This window comes from Dasypus novemcinctus, chromosome 17 (genome assembly GCF_030445035.2).
Source record: "Dasypus novemcinctus isolate mDasNov1 chromosome 17, mDasNov1.1.hap2, whole genome shotgun sequence".
In the NCBI taxonomy this organism is placed as follows: Eukaryota; Metazoa; Chordata; class Mammalia; order Cingulata; family Dasypodidae; genus Dasypus; species Dasypus novemcinctus.
In genome coordinates this window covers 47,138,141-47,162,915 of record NC_080689.1, presented here as the reverse complement: position 1 = coordinate 47,162,915, position 24,775 = coordinate 47,138,141, and the positions used below count along the sequence as shown (strand labels likewise).

Sequence of the window (24,775 nt, the reverse complement as noted above, 5' to 3'; positions counted from 1 at the left end):
TCTATTACAGTAAAATAGCCTCTACTCTCAATAACTGACTTTTTTAGGGCAATAATCCCTTATTATTTGGTGATTCCACAAAAGGTAAATATTTGTGTATTGTAACAAGTACATAATCTGAAAATAGAGCATGTGAAATAAGCCATTCCTTCTTACCATTCGGATACCTAGATGCAGGACAGTTGCCTTTTTAAAAGTGCCATTATGGTCTGAGATCTTCTGTAAATCTATCCCTAGTCTTTCCATTACCATAAACCTGTAACTATAAAAAAAGAGACATCAGAAAAAGATCTTCCTGAAGTAGGAATGCTTGAATTTGAAACAAGGAAAAATACTCTCAGGCTAACAAGGAAGTATGATGCCATCTGAACTTCTAGAGAACGCATGCTCACTAACAATTCTGAGGGTCTTCAGAAAGATACTACTCTGTATTTACTTTGTAATTATTTTCCTAGTAGAAGAGATTGCTGTGCTGAACCACTCACACTGTCGTACATCAAGAGGAAATTTCTTAAATTAGATGGTCTTGAATTTAATACATTTTGATTCCATTGTCTTCTTGCCATATGACCTTGAACTATTTGTCCACATAGAAATTTGTATTGATATTTGTTTTTGACATTATAAGTTCATATTTGCTTTCTCTATACATTTACAAACCACCATTTTATTTAAGTAAGAGTTATAATTTTATCATAACATACATGCCTTTTTAAATACAATCCTTCCTCTTCTATTTGGCGCCCACCCCCCACTCCTTTTGTTCTGCCCTTCACCTACATACCCTTATCAGCCTTCGTTCTAAATCTATCTATGTACATATACATACAAACAGCACACTTACACGTATAAGAATTTTTAATCTGTTTTACAAAAATGTGATCTTATTATGTGTATTTTCTGCATCTTACTTTTTAAAAATATTATCTCACCGAAGTCCTTCCAAGTTAACTGTTACAGCACTAATTGATTTCTTTAATGACCCACAGCATATTACATAATGTGGATGTACCATAATTTACTCATTCAGTCCCCTACTGGTAACCATTTATATCAAGATTATTGTTTGTTCATTTTATTTTCATTTATAGCCTTTAGAGACCATTTGAGCAAAGTAATGACCTCCAACCTATTTTCTCACCTATGAAATAAAAACATCAACTATCTTAAAGTACTGAAAGGACAAAATGAGACAGTGTATTTGAAAATCCCTACTATAAACAGTTACCTAATAAATGACTGTTATTTCTTCTTTTTTCACTATTAACATATTATTTAGATAAGATCACTAGTCATATTTGGTGATTTTAAAAATGGTTCTACAATTTTTTTTCCTCCACTTCCCAACAAAGGAAGCTTAATTCCCCTCTCTTGAGTTTAGAGTGGACTAAATGACTTGCTTCTAACAAAGAGAATATAACAGAAATGACAGGCTATCAATTCCAAGATTAGGTTATAAAAGACTTGATTTCTATTACTCTCTCTTTTTGAATCACTAGCTTTGGGGGAAGCCAGTTGCCAGATCATTAGGACACTTAGGATGCCTATGTGAAGCCCACATGGTGAGAGGCTTGCAAGCATTCACATGAGTGAATTTATAAGCAGATCTTCTGTGGCCAGCAAGTAGCCAGATGAGTGAGCTTGGAAGCAGATCCTTTCCCAGTTGAGCCTTTAGATAACTGCAGCCTGAGCCAGAACCATCCAGATGAGCCACTCTCAGATTCCTGACCCACAAAAAACCATGAGATAATAAAGGTTAAAGGTTCATTGTTTAAAACCACTAAGTTTCAGATAATTTGTTATGTTAACAATAGATAACTAACACAACATATAAGGAATAGTTAGGGGTAATATTTGATTATATAAAAATTCCAGGGAGCGGATATAACTGAGTGGTTGACACCTGCTTCCTATGCACGAGGTCCCAGGTTCAATCCCTGCTATCTCCTTAAAAAAAGGAATTTCCATTTTACCTTCTTCCCTTGAATTCAGTCAGACCAGATCCATAAAAAAGAGGAATTCCTAGGTAGTCAAGTTGTTTGAGTGTTATCCATCTTTTGACTGCAAAGACAATTTAATGAGAAAACAGTTCACATTATTTGGAAAACTATTTCTTACTTTTGTATAGATACTAGGACTTAAAATGAAATATATATATATAATGATTTCAAAGTCTCTTTGTTACCACCGTAATTAACTCAAAATATGTAGAGAAATTTTTTAACTGAAACAAACTAACCAAAACAAGTATCAAAGTTACATAAAATACTTTGGTATCAAAGTCACAAATGTTTCCAACATGACAAAATTTTATTCCCTTACACATTGGCTAAATTTTTTAATATAACATATACTAACTCTAAAAGGTCTTTTTCTTCCTTATTCCTTCAAAATCTAAAGCCATGATAGTCTAAAAAGCAGAAACTGGACAGAAAAATGACCTTACTCTGAAATTATGTTTTACAGAAATTGTTTTGATTAAGTTTAGCTTTAAAATATCAAATCCACTTAAATAATGAACTACCTTATTTAACTGTTTTATTCTTTTAACATATATGTTTACTGTTTAAGGTAGCTCAACCGATAAACAATCAAGTTTAATGGATTCTATTTGTCACTCTGACATAGTTTAAGCGATTAGTAAAGACTATAATCTTAATGTTTATAAGCATTTATTAGGGAAAACAAAGTTAATTATTGATGCCAGACCCATCATTCTTTCCCCTAAACATGATGCAGAGAACCTTCACTATAATACAGTCATTACTCTTATCAACCTCTGTAATGTTTTACTTAGTCCATCTATATAATATAGTATTGATAAACGCTTTTATTCTTCTAAATGTAGGCTCATATTTATTTCATATTCAAATCCTCTACCTAACCTATTTCTTGCCTCTGATACGCAGCACAAATTAATTTCCCAACCTTCAGGTTTCTAACATTTCTAACTTATTTTCCTGAATTAATGTCTAATCATTTCTGTACACCTTACTCTAAATCTTTCTAAGACCATTACTTTTATTTATATATATATATCTACTGCCCATTACATGCATTTTCCCTATATCCTTCCTACCCAGTTTACTATAAAGAAATAAATTCATTAAACTATTTTTAATACTTAGATAATTCCTCAAAGCTTAGCTCAACAACCCAACATTTTATGTTTAGTAGAATCAACTTTGACTTAAAATAAAATATATAATCCATTATGTATAGCATATCGAGATTTGCACATCTGTTTTGCTTTTACATGGTATAATCATCATATCATATTATGATAAAATTATCATATATTATGATAAAATTTCTTGAGAATAATTATCCAGAAGTCCAGAAAAAGACCAAAATATTAATACTCACTTTAGCAAGCAAATGATCAGTATAACTGGCTAGATTGATAATTTTACTTACTATAGTCTTTTTTTGCAGCTCTCTGATAAAATTTAAGTTCTGAAAACAATGGTCCATTTTCTTGATATTCCTATGAAAGGAAAGAATAATTAATTTTACTAGGAAAGAAACAAGAACTGTAAAGATGGAATTAGCACTTCAACTGTGAAAATATGACTTTACATGATTGATTAGCTTGTAATAGTATTTGAATCATTTTTTGTGAAACACAAACAGCAAATTTCCATAAAATTCTCAGTAAAGCACTAAATAAACTTGAAGAATCTCAATTTTAAATTTGGTATCTTGTGATAGCTCTCCTTACATAGTTTGACACATGAAACTTACCTGTTTAAGGAAAGCACTCACCAAAAGCACTGTGCGCGCACACACACACACACAAACATAGTGTACCAACATGTACATTAGGGTAGAGACATCATAAACTATTCTGGTGGTTCAGACATGATACCTTTACTGAGCTTCTACTGTACTGCATTCATTGTACTAGGCATAGAGAATGCAAAGAGAAATAAAACCCTAGCCCTACCTTTAAATATTACTTAAATACCTTACTCTCTAGAGTTAAGATAGATATTAAATTAAGATAAATCCTAGACATGATTTTTTAAAGTATTGTTTCCATACTTTTTTAACCTGCCTTTTGTCTGTTTATTTTAAGAAGCTGAAATAAAGTTAAAAGAAAAAGACAGATGATAGATAGCTAGGTAAAATAAAATAGAAGGATGAAAGAAGTCAATATAGAAGAACAGAGGTTTTTTCACTTTAATAATGTGAAAATATATCATAACACTATTTCCCTGGGAAGTAAACAATTATAAAAATTAAGTTAATTTTACAAAAATAAGTATAAAAGAAAAATATTTTCACAATATTTTGAAATACTGTGAAATACAAATTTAAGAGCAATGCTTACCACTTTTATTACATGTCTTGCATCTTTATCTGGTTTATTTATGGGGAAAGCTGTAGAAAAAAACAGAGTGAAAAAAAAAGTTACTTCCAGTTACTGAATCCCTACTATGTACCAGTCACTTAGCTAAGCACTTTATATATATTCATTTAATTTTCACAATTGTCTCTTACCATATGTATCATCTCCATTTTATATAGGATGGAAGATGTGGCTATGGTTTAGAGAAGTTGAATAATTTGCAAAGAAGTGGCACACTAAGGACTGAAACTCAAATCTGATACGGGAGCCCACACTCTTACCATAAACAATATTTACATATTCAAACACAGAAACCAACTGATAACACTATTAACTACAGGGATCTAAAATACAGGTGTGACAGTTTGAAGCTTTTGTGAATCCCCGAAAAGATCATGTTTTGGAGCTAATCCTTTCCTGTGAGTGTGGGGCCCTTTGATAGGACTGAATTTAGCTGGGGGCCTTTGATTGGATTACTTCAGTGAAGCATGACCCAGGGTGGGTCTCGGCCCTCTTCCTGGAATTTTTTATAAATGGGAGAAACATTCAGAGACACACAGAGAAAGAGAGCTGCCTTTTTATCCTGCCATGTGAGAGAGGACCAAGAATCACCTACAGCTACAGAAAGAGAAACCCTGAGAGGCTAAGAGATAGGCCAGAGGCTGAAATCAGCAGAACAGGCTGAAACTGGAGAGAAGTGGTGCAGGGAGAGACTAGCCATGTGCCTGATTGCCCACAGCTGTTCTCTAAGAGAAAGTGAGCCTAGAACAAAGATGAGACTGACTGAGCCACCATTGTGTCTTGCCATGTGGCAGGAGTCCAGGATAGTTAGCAGCTGACCTTCAGGAAAAATGCTTTACCTGCTGCCTTGATGTGGACATTTTCACTGCTTCAAAACTGTAAGAATTTACCCTAATAAATTCCCATTATAAGTCAACCCATTTCTGGTATTCTGCTTGGGCAGCATTTAACAAACTAAAAGAGCAGGGGAAAATATTTTCTAGATAAATGACAAATCAATTATATGATATACAGTAAAATTCACCCATTCAATTTCACTAAATTAGAATCTATTAATATAATTCAGTTAGGATTTGATCAATTTTCAGATGTTTACTTGGAAGACTTCCAGAATAAACCAGTTTAAATGTGAATAAAGTCTTAAAAGTTCATGTTCTGAGGTTAGCAACCATCATTCCTACATTAGATAGTATGTATCTCAAAATATAATGTAGGTTCATTACAATACCAAGTTATTACCTAACACTATTTTAATCTTATTTTCTATTTGCATTTCTGATGAGTAATCCAACTTTTGAAAATTGCAGGATTCAAATTTTTAAGAAAAAATAATCCTTTCCTCTATAGTATCTGAATTATTAAAGAATTATTGTTTTCAAATCACAATAAGGGACATTAACATTCATATTGATTTGTATTGTGAAAGTCTAGAATTTTGTCAATCATTCATTTATTCATTCTTCATTCACTCATTTATTCCTTCATCCATTCAACTAGATAATATTTATCAAGAAGCTAGAATATGTCAGGCACTGTGTTAAATGATAGTTAGAACAATGTTTTAATGAAATAGAAAGGGAAAAAAAGTATGAAACTAGTATTGACTATACCTAAAAATTGGAACTTAGACTGAGAACAAGATCATATACTTCAGAAACAGTTTCAGTATATAGCAAATACCTGTGTCCTCTTATCACTACGTAATGTTTTACCATTTCTTTCTCCTAACTCTATCAATTGCTCTTTTATCTATTAGCTCACATCATAGATGTGAAAAAAATACATAACAGATTTACTATAGTATATATATCCTATTTTATGGTTGAGTGAATTCATGCAAAATTTTCTTAACCATTCTCCAAATTTTTTAGATTAGACATTTGAAGAAATTAAAGTGATGAATTCTAGCTGATATTATAAATTGTGAACAAGCTCTCATCACAGTAACAAAGAAACTATATCAATTAAAATTCCCTTTTCATCTTTCTCATGTAAAGAGATTTCATTTTTCACCCATGGAGTAGTCCCAAATGAACTGCAGAAGAATGCATTATCCAGATCAATGATAAAGGAAAACTGAAGAAAGTATATAAGTAGTAAATCCTGAAACTTCTATGGAATGAGGGCTGAAAAATGACTTTCATTCCACAATATGGCAAACTACTTTTACTAGTATGGTACTTGAGACTGGGGACCAATAGCCCTGCCCATTAAAAAAACATCTGGGACCCACAGAAATCCCAGAGACATAGTACTACTAAAGATGTGCTAGTGATCCAAAATTACAAAACAGGATAGATAACGAAAGAAAAAACCCAAAAACTTTGGACCTACAGATAGACCTAAGGTCTCCTTAAAAATGATAACAAACATAAACAAAATTATCAAGAACATGAAAAAAGATAAGAACCTATAAAGACAAATGAACAAGTTGATGTAATTTAAAAAGCACTAAAGATCTAAATGATAGTGATCAGAACAGAGAATAGATTAAGACTACACACACAAAAATATTTGGAAGTGAGTTTAGGTTTGTAATAGTCAAAGACTGGAAAGAACCCACATGTTTATCTTCAGTAAAATATCTAAACAATTGGCAGGCATAGTATACAATGGTATGCAACAAATAAATGACATATAGATACTGTAGCAATATGGATATATTTTAGAGATATAATGTTGAATGAAATAAGCCAGATAAAACAGAATGCATAATGTATAATACTATTTATTTGAGTTTAACACCCCTCAAATTATATTGTTACGGGATACATATTAAAACTATAATGAAAAACAATAAAGTGAAGAACAAGAAATAGTCTGAATAGTGTTGCTACTACTACAAGAGAGCAAAGAAGCACTGGGGCTTCTGAGTACTGGTTTTCTTTATGTTATGTGTTATGTTACATTATATTCTTAATCTTAATGGGGTCTATAACTGTTCATTTTACAGAATTTTGATGAACTCTATGTTTAATGCTTTATTCACTTTTCTATATATTGATTTCATATATATATAAAATGCATAAAGCCATGATATTTAAAAATCAATAAAACAAAATGGCAAATTAGAAAGAGCTAGAAAGAGAATTAGTGAACCAGAAGATAAAGCTGAGGAAATAAACATGAATTCAGAACAGAGGTAAAGAGACATAAAAATATGAGGAAGATGGGAGTGAATGTGGCTTGAGCAGTTGAGTTCCTGCCTCCCACATAGTCCCAGGTTCAGTTCCCAGTGCCTCCTGAAGAAACAAAAACAAACAACAAGCAAAACAAACGAGAAAACTAACTCTTGGAAGCTGATGTGGCTCAATGGTTGATCGCTGGCTTTCCACATACAAAGTTCCAGGTTCAATTCCTGGCCCCTGGTACCTCAAAAAAAAAAAAAAAAAAATGAGGAAGAGTTTATGAGACACAAAGGGTGTATCATGCCAGACAACAATTTTTCTAACTAAAGTATCAGAAGTACAGAATAGAGAATGGAAGGCAAGCAGTATTTGAGAAATGTCTGATAACTTTCTAGCAGTAATGAAAGTCATGAATTCTCAGCAACATAAGGCCCCACCAAGATAAACAGTAATAAGTCTGCACTTTAATCCACCAAATAGAGCTGGAGATCATTAAAAACAAAATTCTTACAAACTTACTGATAGCAAAGATAGATACAAAAGAGAGATGAAGTGACAAGACTTCTCAAAAGTACTGACAATTACTTTCCTTAGCTTTTGAAGATATTATTCAATTGTCTTCTTATTCTTCTGTTGTTTTTTCCCCCTTTCAATCAGAAGAGTGGGCATCAGCATCCCAAAATCCTCAGTTCTGAGGCATGAACAAACATAAAGGGGTATGTAACTATGAACTAAAGTAGACTTATTATTATTCTAGGACTGGAAGAATTTGTAATATTGATATAAAGGCAGTGGTCACTAGATGTTCAGAGGGGAGGAACAGGGAAGAAAAGGTGTAAAACATGGGGTATTTTTGAGACATTTTTTTTGTTTTGCATGATATTGTAATGATAGATACAAGCCATCATACATTTTATCAAAACCTATAAAATTGTGTGGTGCAAAGTGTACATCATAATGTAAACTATAGACCATGGTTAGTAGCAGTGCTTCAATATTTGTTCATCAGTTGTAACAATGGACCTCATTAATGAAAGATTTTATTAATGGGGGAAAGAATGGGAGGGGGAGGTGTTGGGGTATATGGGAATCCCCTATATTCGTGATGTAACAGTTATGCAATCTAAAGCTTCTTTAAAATGTTATATATATATAGACAGAAACTTGAACTAATCAATAAATTAGTGAATACCAGGGCATAGCTACCCTCATCCTGAAAAAAAGAAAAAAGAAAAAAAGAGTTAGGATGTAAAGTGCATATTTATTACTTATTTCTCCTTACTAGAACCTAAGTGCCACAAAGAAATACTCAGGTATGTCCCCAGCACTTAGAATAGGGCGTCCTAGGCATTCATTAAATATTTGGTTGAGTGTTCCCCTTTCTTCACATCCTCTCTAGCATTTGTATTCTTCTGTTTTTTTCATAGCTGCCAATCTTATGGGAGTAAGATGGTATCTCACTGTAGTTTTGATTTGCATTTCCCTGATAGCTAGAGATTTGGAGCATTTTTCATGTGCTTTTTAGCCATTTGTATTTCTTCTTTGGAGAAGTGTCTGTTTAAATCTTTTTCCCATTTTTTAAATGGGTTGTTTATCTTTTTATTTTCAAGATATAGGAGTTCTTTATATATGCAAGTTGTAAGTTTCTTATCAGATATATGGTTGCCAAATATTTTCTCCCACTGTGTTGGCTCCCTTTTTACTTTCTTGACAAACTCCTTTGAGGTGCAGAAGGATTTAATTTTGAGGAAGTCCCATTTATCTATTAGTTCTTTTGCTGCTCGTGCTTTTGGTGTGATATTCATGAATCCATTTCCTATTACAAGGTCCTGTAGATGTTTCCCTACACTGCTTTCCAAGGTTTTTATGGTCTTGGCTCTTATATTTAGGTCTTTGATCCATCTTGAGTTGATCTTTGCATAAGGTGTGAGATGGTAATCCTCTTTCATTCTTCTACATATGGCTATCCAGTTCTCCAGGCACCATTTGTTGAATAGGCCACTCTCTCCCAGTTGAGAGGGTTTGATGGCTTTATCGAATATTATATGGCTATATATGTGAGGTTCTATATCTGAGCTTTCAATTCGATTCCATTGGTCTGTGTGTCTCTCCTTATGCCAATACCATGCTGTTTTCACTACTGTAGCTTTGTAGTATGTTTTGAAGTCAGGTAGCGTGATTCCTCCAATTTCGATTTTCTTTTTCAGTATGTCTTTGGCTATTCGGGGTCTCTTTCCTTTCCAAATAAATTTCATAGTTAGTTTTTCTAGTTCCTTAAAGAAGGCTGTGTTGATTTTTATTGGGATTGCATTGAATGTGTAGATCAGTTTTGGTAGGATAGACATCTTAATAATAATCAGTCTTCCTATCCATGAACAAGGAATATTCTTCCATTTATTTAGGTCTTCTTTGATTTCCTTGAACAGTCTTGTATAGTTCTCGGTGTATAAGTTTTTTACCTCTTTAGTTAAATTTATTCCTAAGTATTTGGTTTTTTTATTTACTATTGTGAATGGTATTTGTTTCTTGATTTCCTCCTGATCTTGCTCATTATTGGTGTACAGAAATGCTACTGATTTTTGCGCATTGATCTTATAACCTGCGACTTTACTAAACTCATTTATGAGTTCTAGAAGCTTTGTTGTAGATCTCTCAGGGTTTTCTATGTATAGGATCATGTCATCTGCAAATAGGAAATTTTTGCTTCTTCCTTTCCGATTTGAATGCCTTTTATATCTAGTTCTTGCCTCAGTGCTCGAGCAAGTACTTCTAAGACAATGTTAAATAGGAGCGGAGACAATGGGCATCCTTGTCTTGTTCCTGAGTTTAGAGGGAAGGATTTTAGGATTTCTCCATTGTAAACAATGCTGGCTTTAGGTTTTCCGTATATACTCTTTATCATGTTCAAAAAATTTCCTTGTATTCCAATCTTTTGGAGTGTTTTTATCAAGAAAGGGTGCTGTATTTTGTCCAATGCTTTTTCTGCATCTATAGATATAATCATGTGATTTTTTTCCTTCAATCTGTTTATATGGTGTATTACGTTGATTGATTTTCTTATGTTGAACCATCCTTGCATACCTGGAATAAATCCCACTTGGTCGTGGTGTATAATTCGTTTAATGTGTTGTTGGATATGATTAGCAAGTATTTTGTTAAGTATTTTTGCATCTAGGTTCATTAGAGAAATTGGTCTGTAATTTTCCTTTCTTGTGGTGTCTTTGTTTGGCTTTGGTACTAGGGTAATGTTGGCGTCATAGAAGGAGTTCGGCAATGTTCCTTCTGTTTCAATTTTTTGGAATTTCAATTTTTTAGTTTCAGCAGGATTGGTGTTAGTTCTTTCCATTGACCATGAGGTGCAGAGATGCCCAGAGATGTACTTGCCAGGTGCAATGGATGTGTCATGATGAGGGGAGTGAGTGTTGCTGGGGGGGGAGTGGTGGGGTGGGGGTGGTGGGGCTGAATGGGACCTCATATATATATATATATATATATATATATATATATATATGTATTTTTTTAATGTAACATTTTTACAAAATCAATTTTAAAAAAAAAGAAATATTTGGTGAATAAATTAATGAATGGAAGTAGTGTCTATCTACAAGTAATTTATAGAATTTCATGTTTATATATTAAGAACACTGAAAAATGACTGAGCTATGTAACCAACCCAAAAAACTGAAAAAATAAAGATATGAACAGAAATTAATGAAAATAACAGATTGTTAGCTAAGAAGGCCTAAAAGAATAATCTTCTAGTAGAAACAAGCATTGATATCATGGTTTCTAATAAAAAGAAAGAGGACTCCTTGAAGAAATGGCTGAGTCCAGGGATCGGACAAGGAAAATACAAGATGAGCAATTTGAGCAATAAAATACATAGATAGTAACGAATTATAACTATAGAAAAAAGAAATATCCATGGTCCATACTGATAGAAAAATTGAATAAATTTTAAAATGAGAGAGATGGGACAGTTCTTCCTCACAGTTGAATTCCCATTAATAAATGTAGAAGGAACTATGGAAATAGAAAACCATTTGGCATATATTACAGTAGTAACAACTGTGGCAAACAAACATCATTAAGTATTTTAAAATTAGTAGGCAACTGGATGATGAGAAATAAAATATTTGCCTACTCTCAACATACCTCCTCACAAGACACTTATGAATCGCAAATGGAGAAAGTCATTTTTCGGTGGAATAACCTAGCAGATACCACCTTATTTAGCAAAGTGACCAAAGTTAACTCCATCAGTAATGATGCATTGTAACAAGGTGTACCTCTGGATAAAGTTCACTGGGAAGAGCACAAAATTGGTTCTGTGATAATCTTGCTAAAAAATACACAACTTGAATTTAATCATGACAAAACAAATCCAAATTGAGGAACATTCTGCAAAATAACTGGCTAGTCCTATTCAAAATTACCAACCTCATAAAAGACAGGTTGAAGAACTATTCCAAATGAAAGAGATAACAAAACATAGTGTATCATCCTGTATTCTGGAATAGAAAATGAATAGTAGTAGGACAACTGGTAAAAACTGAGTAAGATTAGCGTAAAGTCTAAAATGTAAACCAAAATGTAAACCATAATGGAACCATGGTTGGTAGCTATGTTTCAATATCCGTACATCAGTTGCAGCAAATGTACAATCCACATGTAAAAAGATCATTGCTGAGGAAGGGGGTAAAGGTTTGATGTTGGGTATACGGGACTTCTATGTTCTGTATGTGACTTTACTGTGACCTAAAACTTTTTTTTGGTTACATTATGATTTAAATTATGATTTGCATTTTAGACTATACACCTTTATAAATTTTTCGTGATATTTAACATGGCCTGTATCCATCATTGCAGGATCATGCAGAACACTTCCATTGCCCCCCAGTTACTCCTCTTCCATCTATTCTATTCCTCTCTCCCCCTCCCCTCAGGGCCCACAATGACAAGCAAGCTTCACTGCTAGAAGGACAAGATTCATAGATACTTGCAACAAAATGTGGTATATACATAAAATGGAATACTGCTCAGGGATTGGCCCTTTATATGGTATCTGTCTCTTTAAATTGTGTTCTTACCCTTTATTCACATCTAGTGCTTTAAGACTTGCTTCTTTGTAACTTATCCCTTCCCCTTCCTAGTGCTCTTAAGAACCCTGATCTATTCAATTGTTATTTATTTTAGTATTTCCAGATTCAAGATGGATTTAGTCTTTCTGATAGTTGCATCAACTCACCTCCTCCATTTTGTTTTTCCTGGTCAGCCTTTGCTTGCCATGAAACCCCCTGGCAGGGCAGGGGTAGGGAGGGAGCAGGTAGAATCAATAGCACTGGTATTTGCTGATGTTTCCTTTTTTTTTTTTTTTAACTCACAGTTATTTTTCAATTTTGGCATATTTTGTCTTAATTTTCATAGATGTGAAATTATTTTATATTGATCAAAGAGGCAATTTTGGTAGGTTGTTCATCACACTAAGAGGTACCCGGAAGTTCCTTGCTTGATGAATTTTCACAAAATAAATACACCCATATGAGCTTCATCCAGATTAGGAAACAGTATATTCTACAGCACTATAGAAATCCCTTGTGTGTTCTTTTACGATCATTTGCTTCCCCCTGATTTCTAATAGCAGGGTAAAAAAAAAAAACAAAAAAAACAAAACTGAATAGAAATATAATCATTAAAGAAATCAAATCAATAGTTAAGAAAATAGATATAATAGAGTTCAGCACAGAGACAGGCCCACCTATCTCTCCCATTGACTGTAGCTATAAAATCTAGATAGAAAGAATGGAGCAGTTAAAGGTGAGAATTCAATCTACCACTAAACCTGTGGTACATTTTTTCATTTTTCATCTGTAGTAACTCCTGATCTAAACTCAATGCAGCCAGAACCTAGAAGGTGACATTAGTGCAGACAAAAAGAGCCCCAGGAGAATTCACCCTAGTTAAGTCTGGATGCGTGGGAAATGGGTCTCCAGACATTCAGAGACAGTGTTGAAAATTCCCTTTCTTTTTTCTTTTCTCAGTTCTCTTCTGCCCTAGCAATTTTATAGTGAAGAGAGCAGCAGCAGCAGCAGGGACCCACAGAGACCTAAAACTGTGAAGAAACTTCCTCTCCAATCACTTGATCTGTGGTCCCAAGAGAATAGGATGAACCTGCTGTTTTTTCCCTCTCTGTCCTCTCACCACTGGTCTTAGACACAGCTACATGGCAAGGGGGTTGATAAATAAAGGCCCAACTCTCTGGTCAGAGAACCAGAAAATGAAAGCCCCAGAAAACCAGAAAATATACGGGAGCTCATAGAGAGAGAAATTGGGAAAGCCAGAACTAAAAATTGTTTATAAACTCCTAGGCTCATGCCTAAATTGCATATATGTGGATCTGACCCTAAACAGCATAAATAGACTTTGGAAAGTGAATTATAGAACAGACAACCATCCATGTCCAAGACTGGACACTGGACAGAGCATATATGGGACAGATGCGAACAGCACTTTGGCTATTGAAAACTGACCTGACGTTATGCCCACAACCCACCAAAGGACAGCCAAAATTGAGGCCTGAACACAACCACGAAGATTGTTTGCTAAACAAAAATACTCATATTCTCAAAATGCTCCAGTAACACAAGTACTTCTGTAACAAACAGAATGACAAAACAATGTAGCAAAGACATGCATCAAAGTCCCAGATGTATACAGATGTAAGAATGTTGTACTGACAAAATGTTTCATGAAAATAACTGACATTTCCCAAGTTTTATGCAGACTTAATTCAATGAACTCAAAGAGTTCACTGATTCTCCCAAAAAGAAAAAACAAGGAAATCAGTGCTGAAACATAATTAGAGTGCTGAAAACGTTAAAAAATTAAAAAAAAATAAAAAACTTGAAAGAAACCAAAGAAAAACATTACCTAAAAGGGAACAATCACTCACATGACTGTAGATCTCTCATCAGAAAGGATGAAGACAAGAGGATATTGGCAAAACTTTTTTGATGTGCTGAAAAAAAGATGTTACTCCAGAATTTCATGTTCAGCAAAAATATTCTGCAAGAATGAAGGCTAAATAAATACATTCTCAGGTGAAGAAAAACAAAAAGAATCCATAACCAGCAGACCTAGTCTGTAAGAATTGCTAAGGAAAACCTTCAGAAAGAAGGGAAATCACACAAGAAGGAAACACAGACCATATGGAATAAAGAGAAAAAAAAGTTAAATATCTGGGAAATATAATAGATTATGCTTCACTTCTAGAGTTCTTTAAAATATGCTTGGAAGTTGGAAGCAAAATTTAAAACATGATCTGATGGGATTTTGAGTCAATTCAACTGTAATATATGTATCAAAATTTAAGGATGCAAAGCAGGGCACAGAGAAAAAAAACGTATAGCAATAAAAGAAGAACAAAAGAAGAAGAGTTCAAATAAATATGTTTCCAACTAAGGAAAGTATAAAAACAAAAGAATAGTTCAAATAAATATATTTCTACCTGAGGAAAAGGAAAAAAATGGCAAGCGAGCCCAAAGCAAGAAGAAGAAAGGAAATAATAAAGATAAAAGCAGAAATCAATGAAATTGAAAACAAAAACAAAAGAGAAAAATCAACAAAACCAAAAGAAAAAGCTGTTTCTTTGAAATGGTCAATAATATTGATAAACTTCTAGTAAAAATGAATTTTAAAAGAGAGAGAGAGAGAGAAGATCAAAATGGCTAATATCAGAAATGAAGGGGATATCACTATAGAACATGAAGACATTAGAAGTGTAATAAGGGAATATTTGACAACTTAGATGAAATTGAGCAATTCCTTGATAAAAAAAAGAGAAACTACTAAAACTCACCTGAGATGAAACAGACAATCAGAGTAGTCCTATAACTATTAAAGAATCTGAATTCTTCATAAAAATAAACAAAAATCTTGTGACAAAGGGAAATTCTCCAAAATTTTTCCAGATACTTTCAATGGAGAATTCTACAAAACACTTAAAAGAAAAATTAGCACAAATCCTCCATTTTCACTTCCAGAAAGCAGAAAATAAGGGAATACTTCACAACCATTTGAGGAGGACAGCATTACCCTGATACTATTTTAAAAAATGAAAAAGAAAAAAGAATAAAACAACAGGCCAACAGCCCTCATAAATGCAGATGCAAAACTCCTCAATAAAATAATAGCAAATTGAATCCAGCAAAATATGAAAAGAATACTACACCATGACTAAGTGAAGTTGATTCAAAGAATACATGACTGGTTCAATATTTGAAAATCAATGTGGGGAACCAGATTTGGCTCAACAGATAGAGCATCCGCCTACCACGTGGGAGGTCCAGGGTTCAAACCCAGGGCCTCCTGACCTGCATGATGAGCTGGCCTGCATACAGTGTTGATGTGCAAAAGGAGTGCCATGCCACGCAGGGGTGTCCCCCACATAGGGGAGCCGCATGCGCAAGGAGTGCGCCCCGTAAGGAAAGCCACCAGCATGAAAAAAGTGCAGCCTGCCCAGGAGTGGCGCTGTGCACATGGAGAGCTGATACAGCAAGATGATGCAACAAAAAGAGGCACAGATTCATGGTGCCTCTGACAAGAATATAAGCAGACACAGAAGAAAACACAGCGAATGGACACAGAGAGCAGGCGACCGTGGAGGTGGGGGGAAAGGGGAGAGAAATAAATAAAAAATAAAAAGAAAATCAATGTGACTCACCATATTAAGAATTTAAAGAAGAGAAAACAACTGACCATATCAATTGATATATATATATATAAAAGCATATACAAAATTCAATACCCTTTCATGACAAAAACTCTAATACACAGGATTAGTGGGGAGCTTTCTTAACTTGAAAAAGATAATTTAAAAAAACCAACAAAACCCTACAGCTAACACCATACTAAATGGCAAAAGACTGAACAGTTCACCCCTAGAATCAGGAACAAGTCAAGAATATCCAGTCTCACCATTCCTGTTCAATAAAGTACTGAAGTTCTAGTCAGCACAATAGGAAAAAGAAATGAGACATACAGAGTGGAAATGAAGAAATAGAAGTCTCTATCTGCAGATTATTAACAAAGAACATTCCCAAAACATACCAAAATTTTTTTTTAAAATCCTGGATCTAATAAGTGAATTTTCCAGGATCATGGGATACAGGGCCAACTTACAGAAGTCAAATCATATGTCTATATACTAATAACATATAATTGGAAACCAAAAATACAAAAGTAATACCATTTTCAAAAACACTAAAAAAATAAAACCAGAAAAACTTACACATATATCCAACAAAACATGTACAGGATTATATGCTAAAAACTACAAATGCTGATGAAAGAAATCAAAGACTTTAAAAAGATAGAGGGAGGCAGACTTGGCCCAGTGGATAGGGTGTCCATCTACCATATGGGAGATCTGCAGTTCAAACCCTGGGCCTCCTTGACCCATGTGGAGCTGGCCCACGCTCAGTGCTGATGCGCTCAAGGAGCGCCATGCCATGCAGGGGTGCACCCCACATAGAGAAACCCCATGCGCAAGGAGTGCACCCCGTAAGGAGAGCCGCCCAGGGCAAACAAAGTGCAGCCTGCCCAAGAATGGCACTGCACACACGGAGAGCTGATGCAGCAAGATGACGCAACAAAAAGAAACACAGATTCCTGTGCCACTGACAACAACAGAAGCGGACAAAAAGAAGAACACACAGCAAAGGGACACAGAGAACAGACAACTGGGGCGAGAGGGGTGGGGGAAGGGGAGAGAAATAAATAATAAAATAAATCTTTAAAAAAAAAAAAAATAAAATAAAAAGATAGAGAGGTATACTGTATTCATGAGTTGAAAAACTCAAAATAGTAAAGCTGTAAATTTTCCCCAAATTAATCTGTAGGTTTAACTCAATACCAATAAAAACGATAGTAGGATTTTTTCAGTATATATAGATAAATTGATTCTAAACTGTATATGGAAAGCAAATGGAATTAGAAAAGCTAAAACAAATTTTTAAAAGAACAGAGTTGAAGGAATCACACAACCCAATTTTAAGATTTACTATAAAGCTAGAGTAATTACAATAGCATGCTACTGGGGAAGGGATTGACAAAGAGATCAATGGAAAGAAAAAAAATGCTATACAAATCATTATAAATCAATGACAAAGGTGCAAAAGCAATTCAACAACAAAATATGTTCTGGCAATCTGACATCTATATGCAAAAAAACTGAACCTTGATCTAAAACTCATACCTTACTGAAAAACTAATGCAGCATGTATCTTAGATTTGAATGTAAAATATAAAATGGTAAAACTTCTAGATGAAAATAGGAGAAAATCAATGTGACCTTTGATTTGGTGATAGGTTCTTAGACACATCATCAAAACACAATTCATTTAAAAAAATGAATTTCATCAACATTAATATCTTATTTTCTATGAAAGACATTATTAAAAATTAAAGACTAGGGAAGCAGGTATAGTTTAGTAGTTGAGTGCCTGCTTCACATGTACAAGTTCCTTGGTTCATTACTGAGCCTCATAAAAAAAAACAAAAAAAAGCTAAAGACTTGGAGAAAATATTTGCAGATTATATACCTAACAAAGGACTTTTACCCAGAATATATAAAGAACTCTTAAAAATTAACAGTAAAGGAGGGAATGTCGCTCAAGTAGTTAAGCGTCCGCCTTCCACATGGGAGATGTGGATTCAGTTCCCAGTGCCTCCTGAAAAAACAAAAACAAACAACAAGCAAAAAAATGAAAAAACCAACTCAGGGAAGCCCATGGGGCTCAGTGGTTGAGTGCCACTTCCCACATATGAAGTCCTGGGTTCAATCCCTGGCTCTTGGTACCTCAAAAAAGCAAACAAACAAAAAAATCAATAGTAAGAAAAACTAATAAACCAATCATAAAATAGGCAAGAAACTTGAGATTATTCACCAAAGCAAATATATTGACGACAAATAAGCCCATGAAATGATGGACAAAAAACGTCAACAGATACTTTACCAAAGAGGATGTACAAAAGAGAATACATGAATGGCAAAAAAAGTGCATGAAAAGATGCTCACCATCATCAGCCATTAGGAAAATTAAAATTAAAATCATGGTGAGACACCATTAGACACTTATTCTCAAATGAAAAATACTGACAATACCAAGTGCTGGAAGGCTATGGAGCAACTGGACCTCACATACATTGCTCGTGGGAAACCTAAATGGTACAGCCTCTCAAGTTTGGCAGGTTCTGTTTTATTTTTTAGTTATACATAACCAGATGACTCAGAAATACCACTCCAACTATTTACCCTAAAGAAATAAAAACACATTCACACAAAAATATGTACACAAATGTTTATAGCCGCTCTATTTATGATCAGCAAATAATGGAAACAACTTGAATGTCCTTCAACAACAGAATAAACAAACTCTGCTACATCCATACAATAGAATACTACTCTACAATTTAAAATAGAAAGAAATGAACTATGTATACATACAAATTGGTTGAATCTCATAATTCTTAGAAAAGGAAAAAAGCCAGTCTCAAAAGGTTACATACTGTGTGATTCCATCTACAGGAATCTTGAACATTCTGAAATATACAAAACTATAGTGATAGAGAACAGATCAGTGGTTGCCAATGGTTAGAGATGGGGAAGACGGTGACTACAAAGGGAGAGCATGAGGAAGATTTTAGGGGTGATGGAACTACCTTGTATCCTAATTGTGGTGGTGGTGGTGGTTATACAAATGTGTTTAAATTCACAGAAATGAAACACACACAAAGTATATTTTTCTGTATATTAATTCTTTAAATATTGAGAAAAAAGATTTAATACATAATCATAATACAAAGTAGAATATGCTTAGTGCCAAAATAGAGGCAAAAATATTGCAGAGAAGAAAAGCACAATGTACTACTTTGGTAGAAGGTGCAAAAAGGAGAACCATAAGCTTCAGAGGGAAAGTAGACATCAAATAGCAGGTAAGGAGAAAACAGAGCAAGCAAGATGATCCTGGTATTAACTTCCATTAATAGATTCCAACACCAAAAAAACTGTTTTTTTAGTATTTATTAAGTCACTACACATGTAATTTTTAAAATGGGTTCTTGTATAGGTAGAAAAAAAGCTTATTCTCTGTAACACTGTTAAAATCCCCTCCAAATAAAATCATTATTTATTACATATTCAACTTTGTAGCTTACTAATCATTATAGCACTGTCAGATAACATCAAACTCTTTTGGTAAAAGCTGGATATACAGAACAGATAAACACAGAAATGAAGCATGGGCAGGGGCACCAGAAACATTCCCCCTCACCTGAAATTCTTGGTTTCCAGACAGACCAAAGTTAATTCTCTAAATTCTCATTGTTTGCTGTAACTCTAGTTATAATGATATTTATAATAATTTCTTATTAAATGTCTGCTAGCTTTTTTACTCTTATTTTTAAGGATTAAAATGAACAGCAGCATTTAGGTCATAGAAAACTATTTTTTCACTTTGTTTTATTAAACTTTACCATTATATAATGTCCTTGCTTAGCTCACTTAATGATTTTTACTATTGCATCTTAAAAAAAAAAAAAAGCAACTCACCTGCTTATTGTTTTATTCTTTACTTATATATGCATGAAAAACTTTGAACTTTTAATGTCTTTATAACTTATTTTAAGTTCTTCTCTTTCGGCAACTGACTACAGGATTTTATGTATGATTTTTTTTTAATGCAGGGCACTTCAGACAGTTTTTATTCAATGTAGGAACTAACAGCACAGCTATAAGCCAGCATGCTGTAAGTTTATATTGTTGTTGTTCTTAGCTCTCCTTCACCAATTACTTCCTATATGTGGTAGACATTACATATTTCATTTCATTCTGTAACATTATCTCTCTCAATCTACCTATTTTTCCAAACATTCTTAACACTGACAAACTCTAATTCAGCTGTTTTCATTATTTTTATTATTAGCTAAATATATTTTGAGCTTCCTTGAAAGGCTGATATGTAACTTAACTTCTTGGTTTAACCTTTAACCCTATGCTTCCAAAGCTCAATTCATCAATTTAATTTAGAAATGTGAATTCAATTATAAAATCGTATAATCATAGTTTATAGTTCTTATGTTTTCCAATTTTTATTAAGCTGGGTTTATTTCATTTCATCAAATCTTTTCTTAACATTTTATTTATCTCTTTTAAATGTCAATCATATACTCAAATCTATTTTTATCTTTGTGACATCTTTGTTTTATAAAGTGATTTCGGGTTTTCTAAGACATCAAATGTTTCTTTCTATCCCCTATGAGACATTCAGTTTGGCCATATAATACATTCTAATGATAGCCATATCATGAAGTCTTTCTATTTTTCAAAGTCTAAGTAATAGGACTCAAGGTCTTGACCTTCCTTCTTTAAATGATATTCTATATTTTAGGTGTAAAAACCTACTATGTAAGAATCTTTAGATCCACCTCTGCTTTTTGGAAATGCTTTTTAATATTCACAATAAAATGAAGTTTCAAATAAGGAAACTTTTCTTATGTCCTTCATTATGGTCTCTTTTTTGCAGGTCTTCACTATGTCATGTGACATTCTTACTACCTAAACATATACTTTATAAATAGCTAATAGAACCATTAATTTTTTTCTTGATTATCATTTTATGTTATTTTACTGTGACGTAGATTTGCTCTATTTGCTTACCATAATACAACTAATTCTTTGCTCAGCTGCATCAGTTCTTTCCCTAAAGCCTCTATCCATGTTTCAGTATTGTTAGAGCATTTATATGTTTAATATAATTTCTTTAGTATCTCACATATTATATTTTGGGGGTCAGAGGGAACTTAAATAAAAACCTATAAAAACTTATTTTTATACAGATCCTCATATTAAATTCAATCCACATTAAAGTAGTTAATTTGAGAACATTTTTTACTTGCTCAAATGCTTTTGCAGCTGGAGTGGAAATTCTGATGATTATAGAAGTCTATACAACTTTTTCCTTCTCTTTTCATCACATAGCACATTTGCCCACTGGACATACAGCTATGTTTTGTTTTTTTCCCCCTTTTCTTGCAGTGTACTATGTTGGGATTTTCTAGTGTGTTTTACTACTTTTCATTTCTTTTCATTCTACTATCCTCCTAATAGTTTTTAAGGAGGAAGGTCTATATAACTAATAGTCCCAATTGTAACTCTCACATTTGACACTGGAAATCAAAGACAGAAATTTAACACATGATCTTTTAATAGACACAGGATCAAGTATAATAAATAGCTTTTCTTCACATTCTCCAGAAATTTAAATTAATAATGCCGTATCACTGAAGTGCTCAAAAACGTGAATTTTAATTTAGTATTTTATATTTTGTTCATTCTTTTCCTTATTCTGTATATAAGCCAAGGAAAAAAATTAGTCTCATATAAAAACTAGCACTGTAAGATCTAATATCTCTTTTCCAGTAAAAGCTTCTCAGGATTTACCTCTATATGAAATGTTCTCATATTTTTCATAAAATCATTTACAGGTATGTAATAAATCACTACTATGTAATAATATCCTGAAATAAGTGAATAATTTTTCAAAAGCTAGAATTTAATAATAAATTAATATTTTAGAAACTGAAACAAATTTTATAAGGGAATATATTCTACATCAAGGTTCTACTTGTTCAAGTATTTTTATTTGTTTTACTTTAATATAAGACTTAGTTTTCTAAATAGTACCTCTTTAAATAAACATCCAATGAAAAAGCACGGTGAAGAATTATTTCATATTTGTGAACATCTATTTTTACAAGATGCTTATTAAAAACATAACCATAGGAATGTAGAAGCGGCCTCTTTTGATCTTCCTGTTATTTATTAGACTCAATAAATGTGTAAAGTCCCTATAAACTAGAAAAAGTTATTCATTTACGAAAAAGAATGAAAATCCATCAAATTTTTCTCTTCAGACTATCTGTACTACTGGTTGACTATTTTCATTTTTTCCCCTAGAAAAATACTGTTTGCATAGTATATTTTTAATGTATTTTTCCCAATTCATAACTTAAAGCTTACTATCAATATCAAATGTTCTTTCACAGATTTTGTGATCTTAATACTATAATAAAATATATCACAGATGCTCTACACCTTGAGTTGCCAATCTGAATGGAATATGACACCATTATTAGTGCCACATCATCACTAACATATCTTAAATTAGCTGCTGATACCATCAATTACATACTTTATCCTTACTTTCAAAATAAGTGTGTCCTAAGCATGTCATTTGCCACTATTTCCTCTAGTTAGCAATAAATTCAAAGTGTTCTTTGACAAGGGACATCAACAAGTAGAACAAAAGACTTGGCTTCAAATGCGGATGGAGACAATTACCAAAAGTGTGGCCTACAGGCAAATTACTTAACCTTTCTAGGCCTAACATCTTTCCTAGTAGGTTGTTAGGACTGAATGAAATAACGCATAGAACGATGTTAATTAGCACAGAGCTTGGCACACACTTTGTGAAAGATTTAGTAGGTGATGATGAAAATGGTTTCCTAAAAAAGAATTCAAGAACTATTCCCAGCAGTACTATTTATCATCAGATGCAACAGCATCTGACACATCCACTACTTTTCACTAGACCCCCTCTTTCATTCTTTTTAAATTTTCTATGTTCTATGCTCATGGCCTCCTCAGTAGTGCTTTAGTAACATTAACTCTAAGAGTTTCATTAGGTAGCACTCAGAACACATGAAATGGAAGCTATGTTCTCCATGCACCTCTTTCACAAATGTCATAGCTTCCCAGCCCTCTTGCTTGAAATAAATTTGTGGGAAGCCGTCTTTTTACTCCTCGCTAAGCATAGCAGAGAAAAATGGCCAGTATCTCTGGAGAATAATTAACAGAAGACAGTTTGTTTCATCTTCATGATAAAATACAGCATCCCTATTAAAAGACGAATTCATCATTCCCAAAAGTTAAATAGAATGACATTTTAAAAGTAATTCCAGCTGATTAAATTTAGGGTCCTCAAAAAAAATTTTAATTCGAGAATATACTCTGAATCTTTTATTTGATGTAAAATGTATAAATGTTCATTTAACTTTGCCTTGCCTCTCAGCACTCTATTCTGAGCTAGTCAAACAAGTGATATCAGGCATGCTGGGCTCAATAATGCTGCCTCTCATATTTAAATACTCTATTTCACTTGGATTGCAAATTAAGGATGGTCTCCTACATACTGACATATTTTCAATGATTGATTTTGCAAACTGTGTTGGTTTTTCCTACATTGTTTTGCCTCTGTGTATGTCAACTTTGGCCTTCTTTTCTTGTTCCTTTGCAGCACTGCTGTTTCTTTGAAGCCATTGTCTGCCTGAGATGAAAAATGTACATAAACCTTCATAACTAATTATAAAGATGGAAAATTCCCAATCATAAATACAAAATGCCTATGCTCAGATACCATAACAAAAACATAAGTCCAAATCCCTTAACCAAACCTTTCACAGACTTGGATTAAAAGAAATGCAATAATCCATTTTCTGGTAAAGTTATGTTTACATTCTTTGAAAGGTTGATTTCTTATACATATTATATACCTATAAGTCAATTCATTTAACAGTAAATGCCATCCTTTTCCCCACAAAAGTTAGTACTTGCTATGAGGTCTACTACAGTGAAATGCTACTCAGAATTGTTTTATTCTATATACAAAACTGGTCAGTATTAACACAATGTCCTTTTTTTTTAACCCCTCCCACACTATGTACTAGCAGAACAGACTTTTCCCAATAAATACTACAATCTATGGATTAAGTACATGGCTGTTGTCTTCTAAAAATACACCTGAAAAGAAAATGAACAGATACTTCTCTCCCCTCAAATTCCCCCACCACCAAATATACAAAATAATGTCTCTAAATCTAAGAATACAGTGGTTTATACACAGATATATTAAAGCAGATAGAGAACCAAAATCAGTCTTATATTACCTATTTACTGGGAAAACTTTTTCTCAACAGACTAGTTCTAGAGTTCATTTAACAAATCATTTTTCAAAAAGACTATAATATGCAAAGCCACATTGGAAACACTCTGTATACAAATGGTGATCATATGAAACAATGAGATCAACTCTGATACAGAACACTATGGGAACAAACAAAGAAGAGAGATATACACTCCCTGCTTGCCTGTTTAGCATGTTAGAATTTTTATAAGAAGGCCTACCAGCAACCATTTGCTTTAACAACCAATCCTGGC

At 33.3% G+C, this 24,775-nt stretch overlaps 1 protein-coding gene across 6 annotated transcripts in view; it reads right to left on the bottom strand.

The window, feature by feature from the left end:
- VRK2 (VRK serine/threonine kinase 2) overlaps positions 1–24,775 on the bottom strand; it is a 132,631-nt gene that overhangs the window by 95,295 nt on the left and 12,561 nt on the right. For all 6 annotated transcript variants that reach the window (XM_004470466.5, XM_071208852.1, XM_058278601.2 and 3 more), the window contains 4 exons: positions 4,334–4,383; positions 3,418–3,487; positions 1,974–2,061; positions 157–262 (listed from right to left, as the gene is read on the bottom strand). In XM_004470466.5, coding sequence (XP_004470523.1) covers positions 157–262; positions 1,974–2,061; positions 3,418–3,487; positions 4,334–4,383 — 314 coding nt within the window. The remainder of the gene's footprint in view (positions 1–156; positions 263–1,973; positions 2,062–3,417; positions 3,488–4,333; positions 4,384–24,775) is intronic.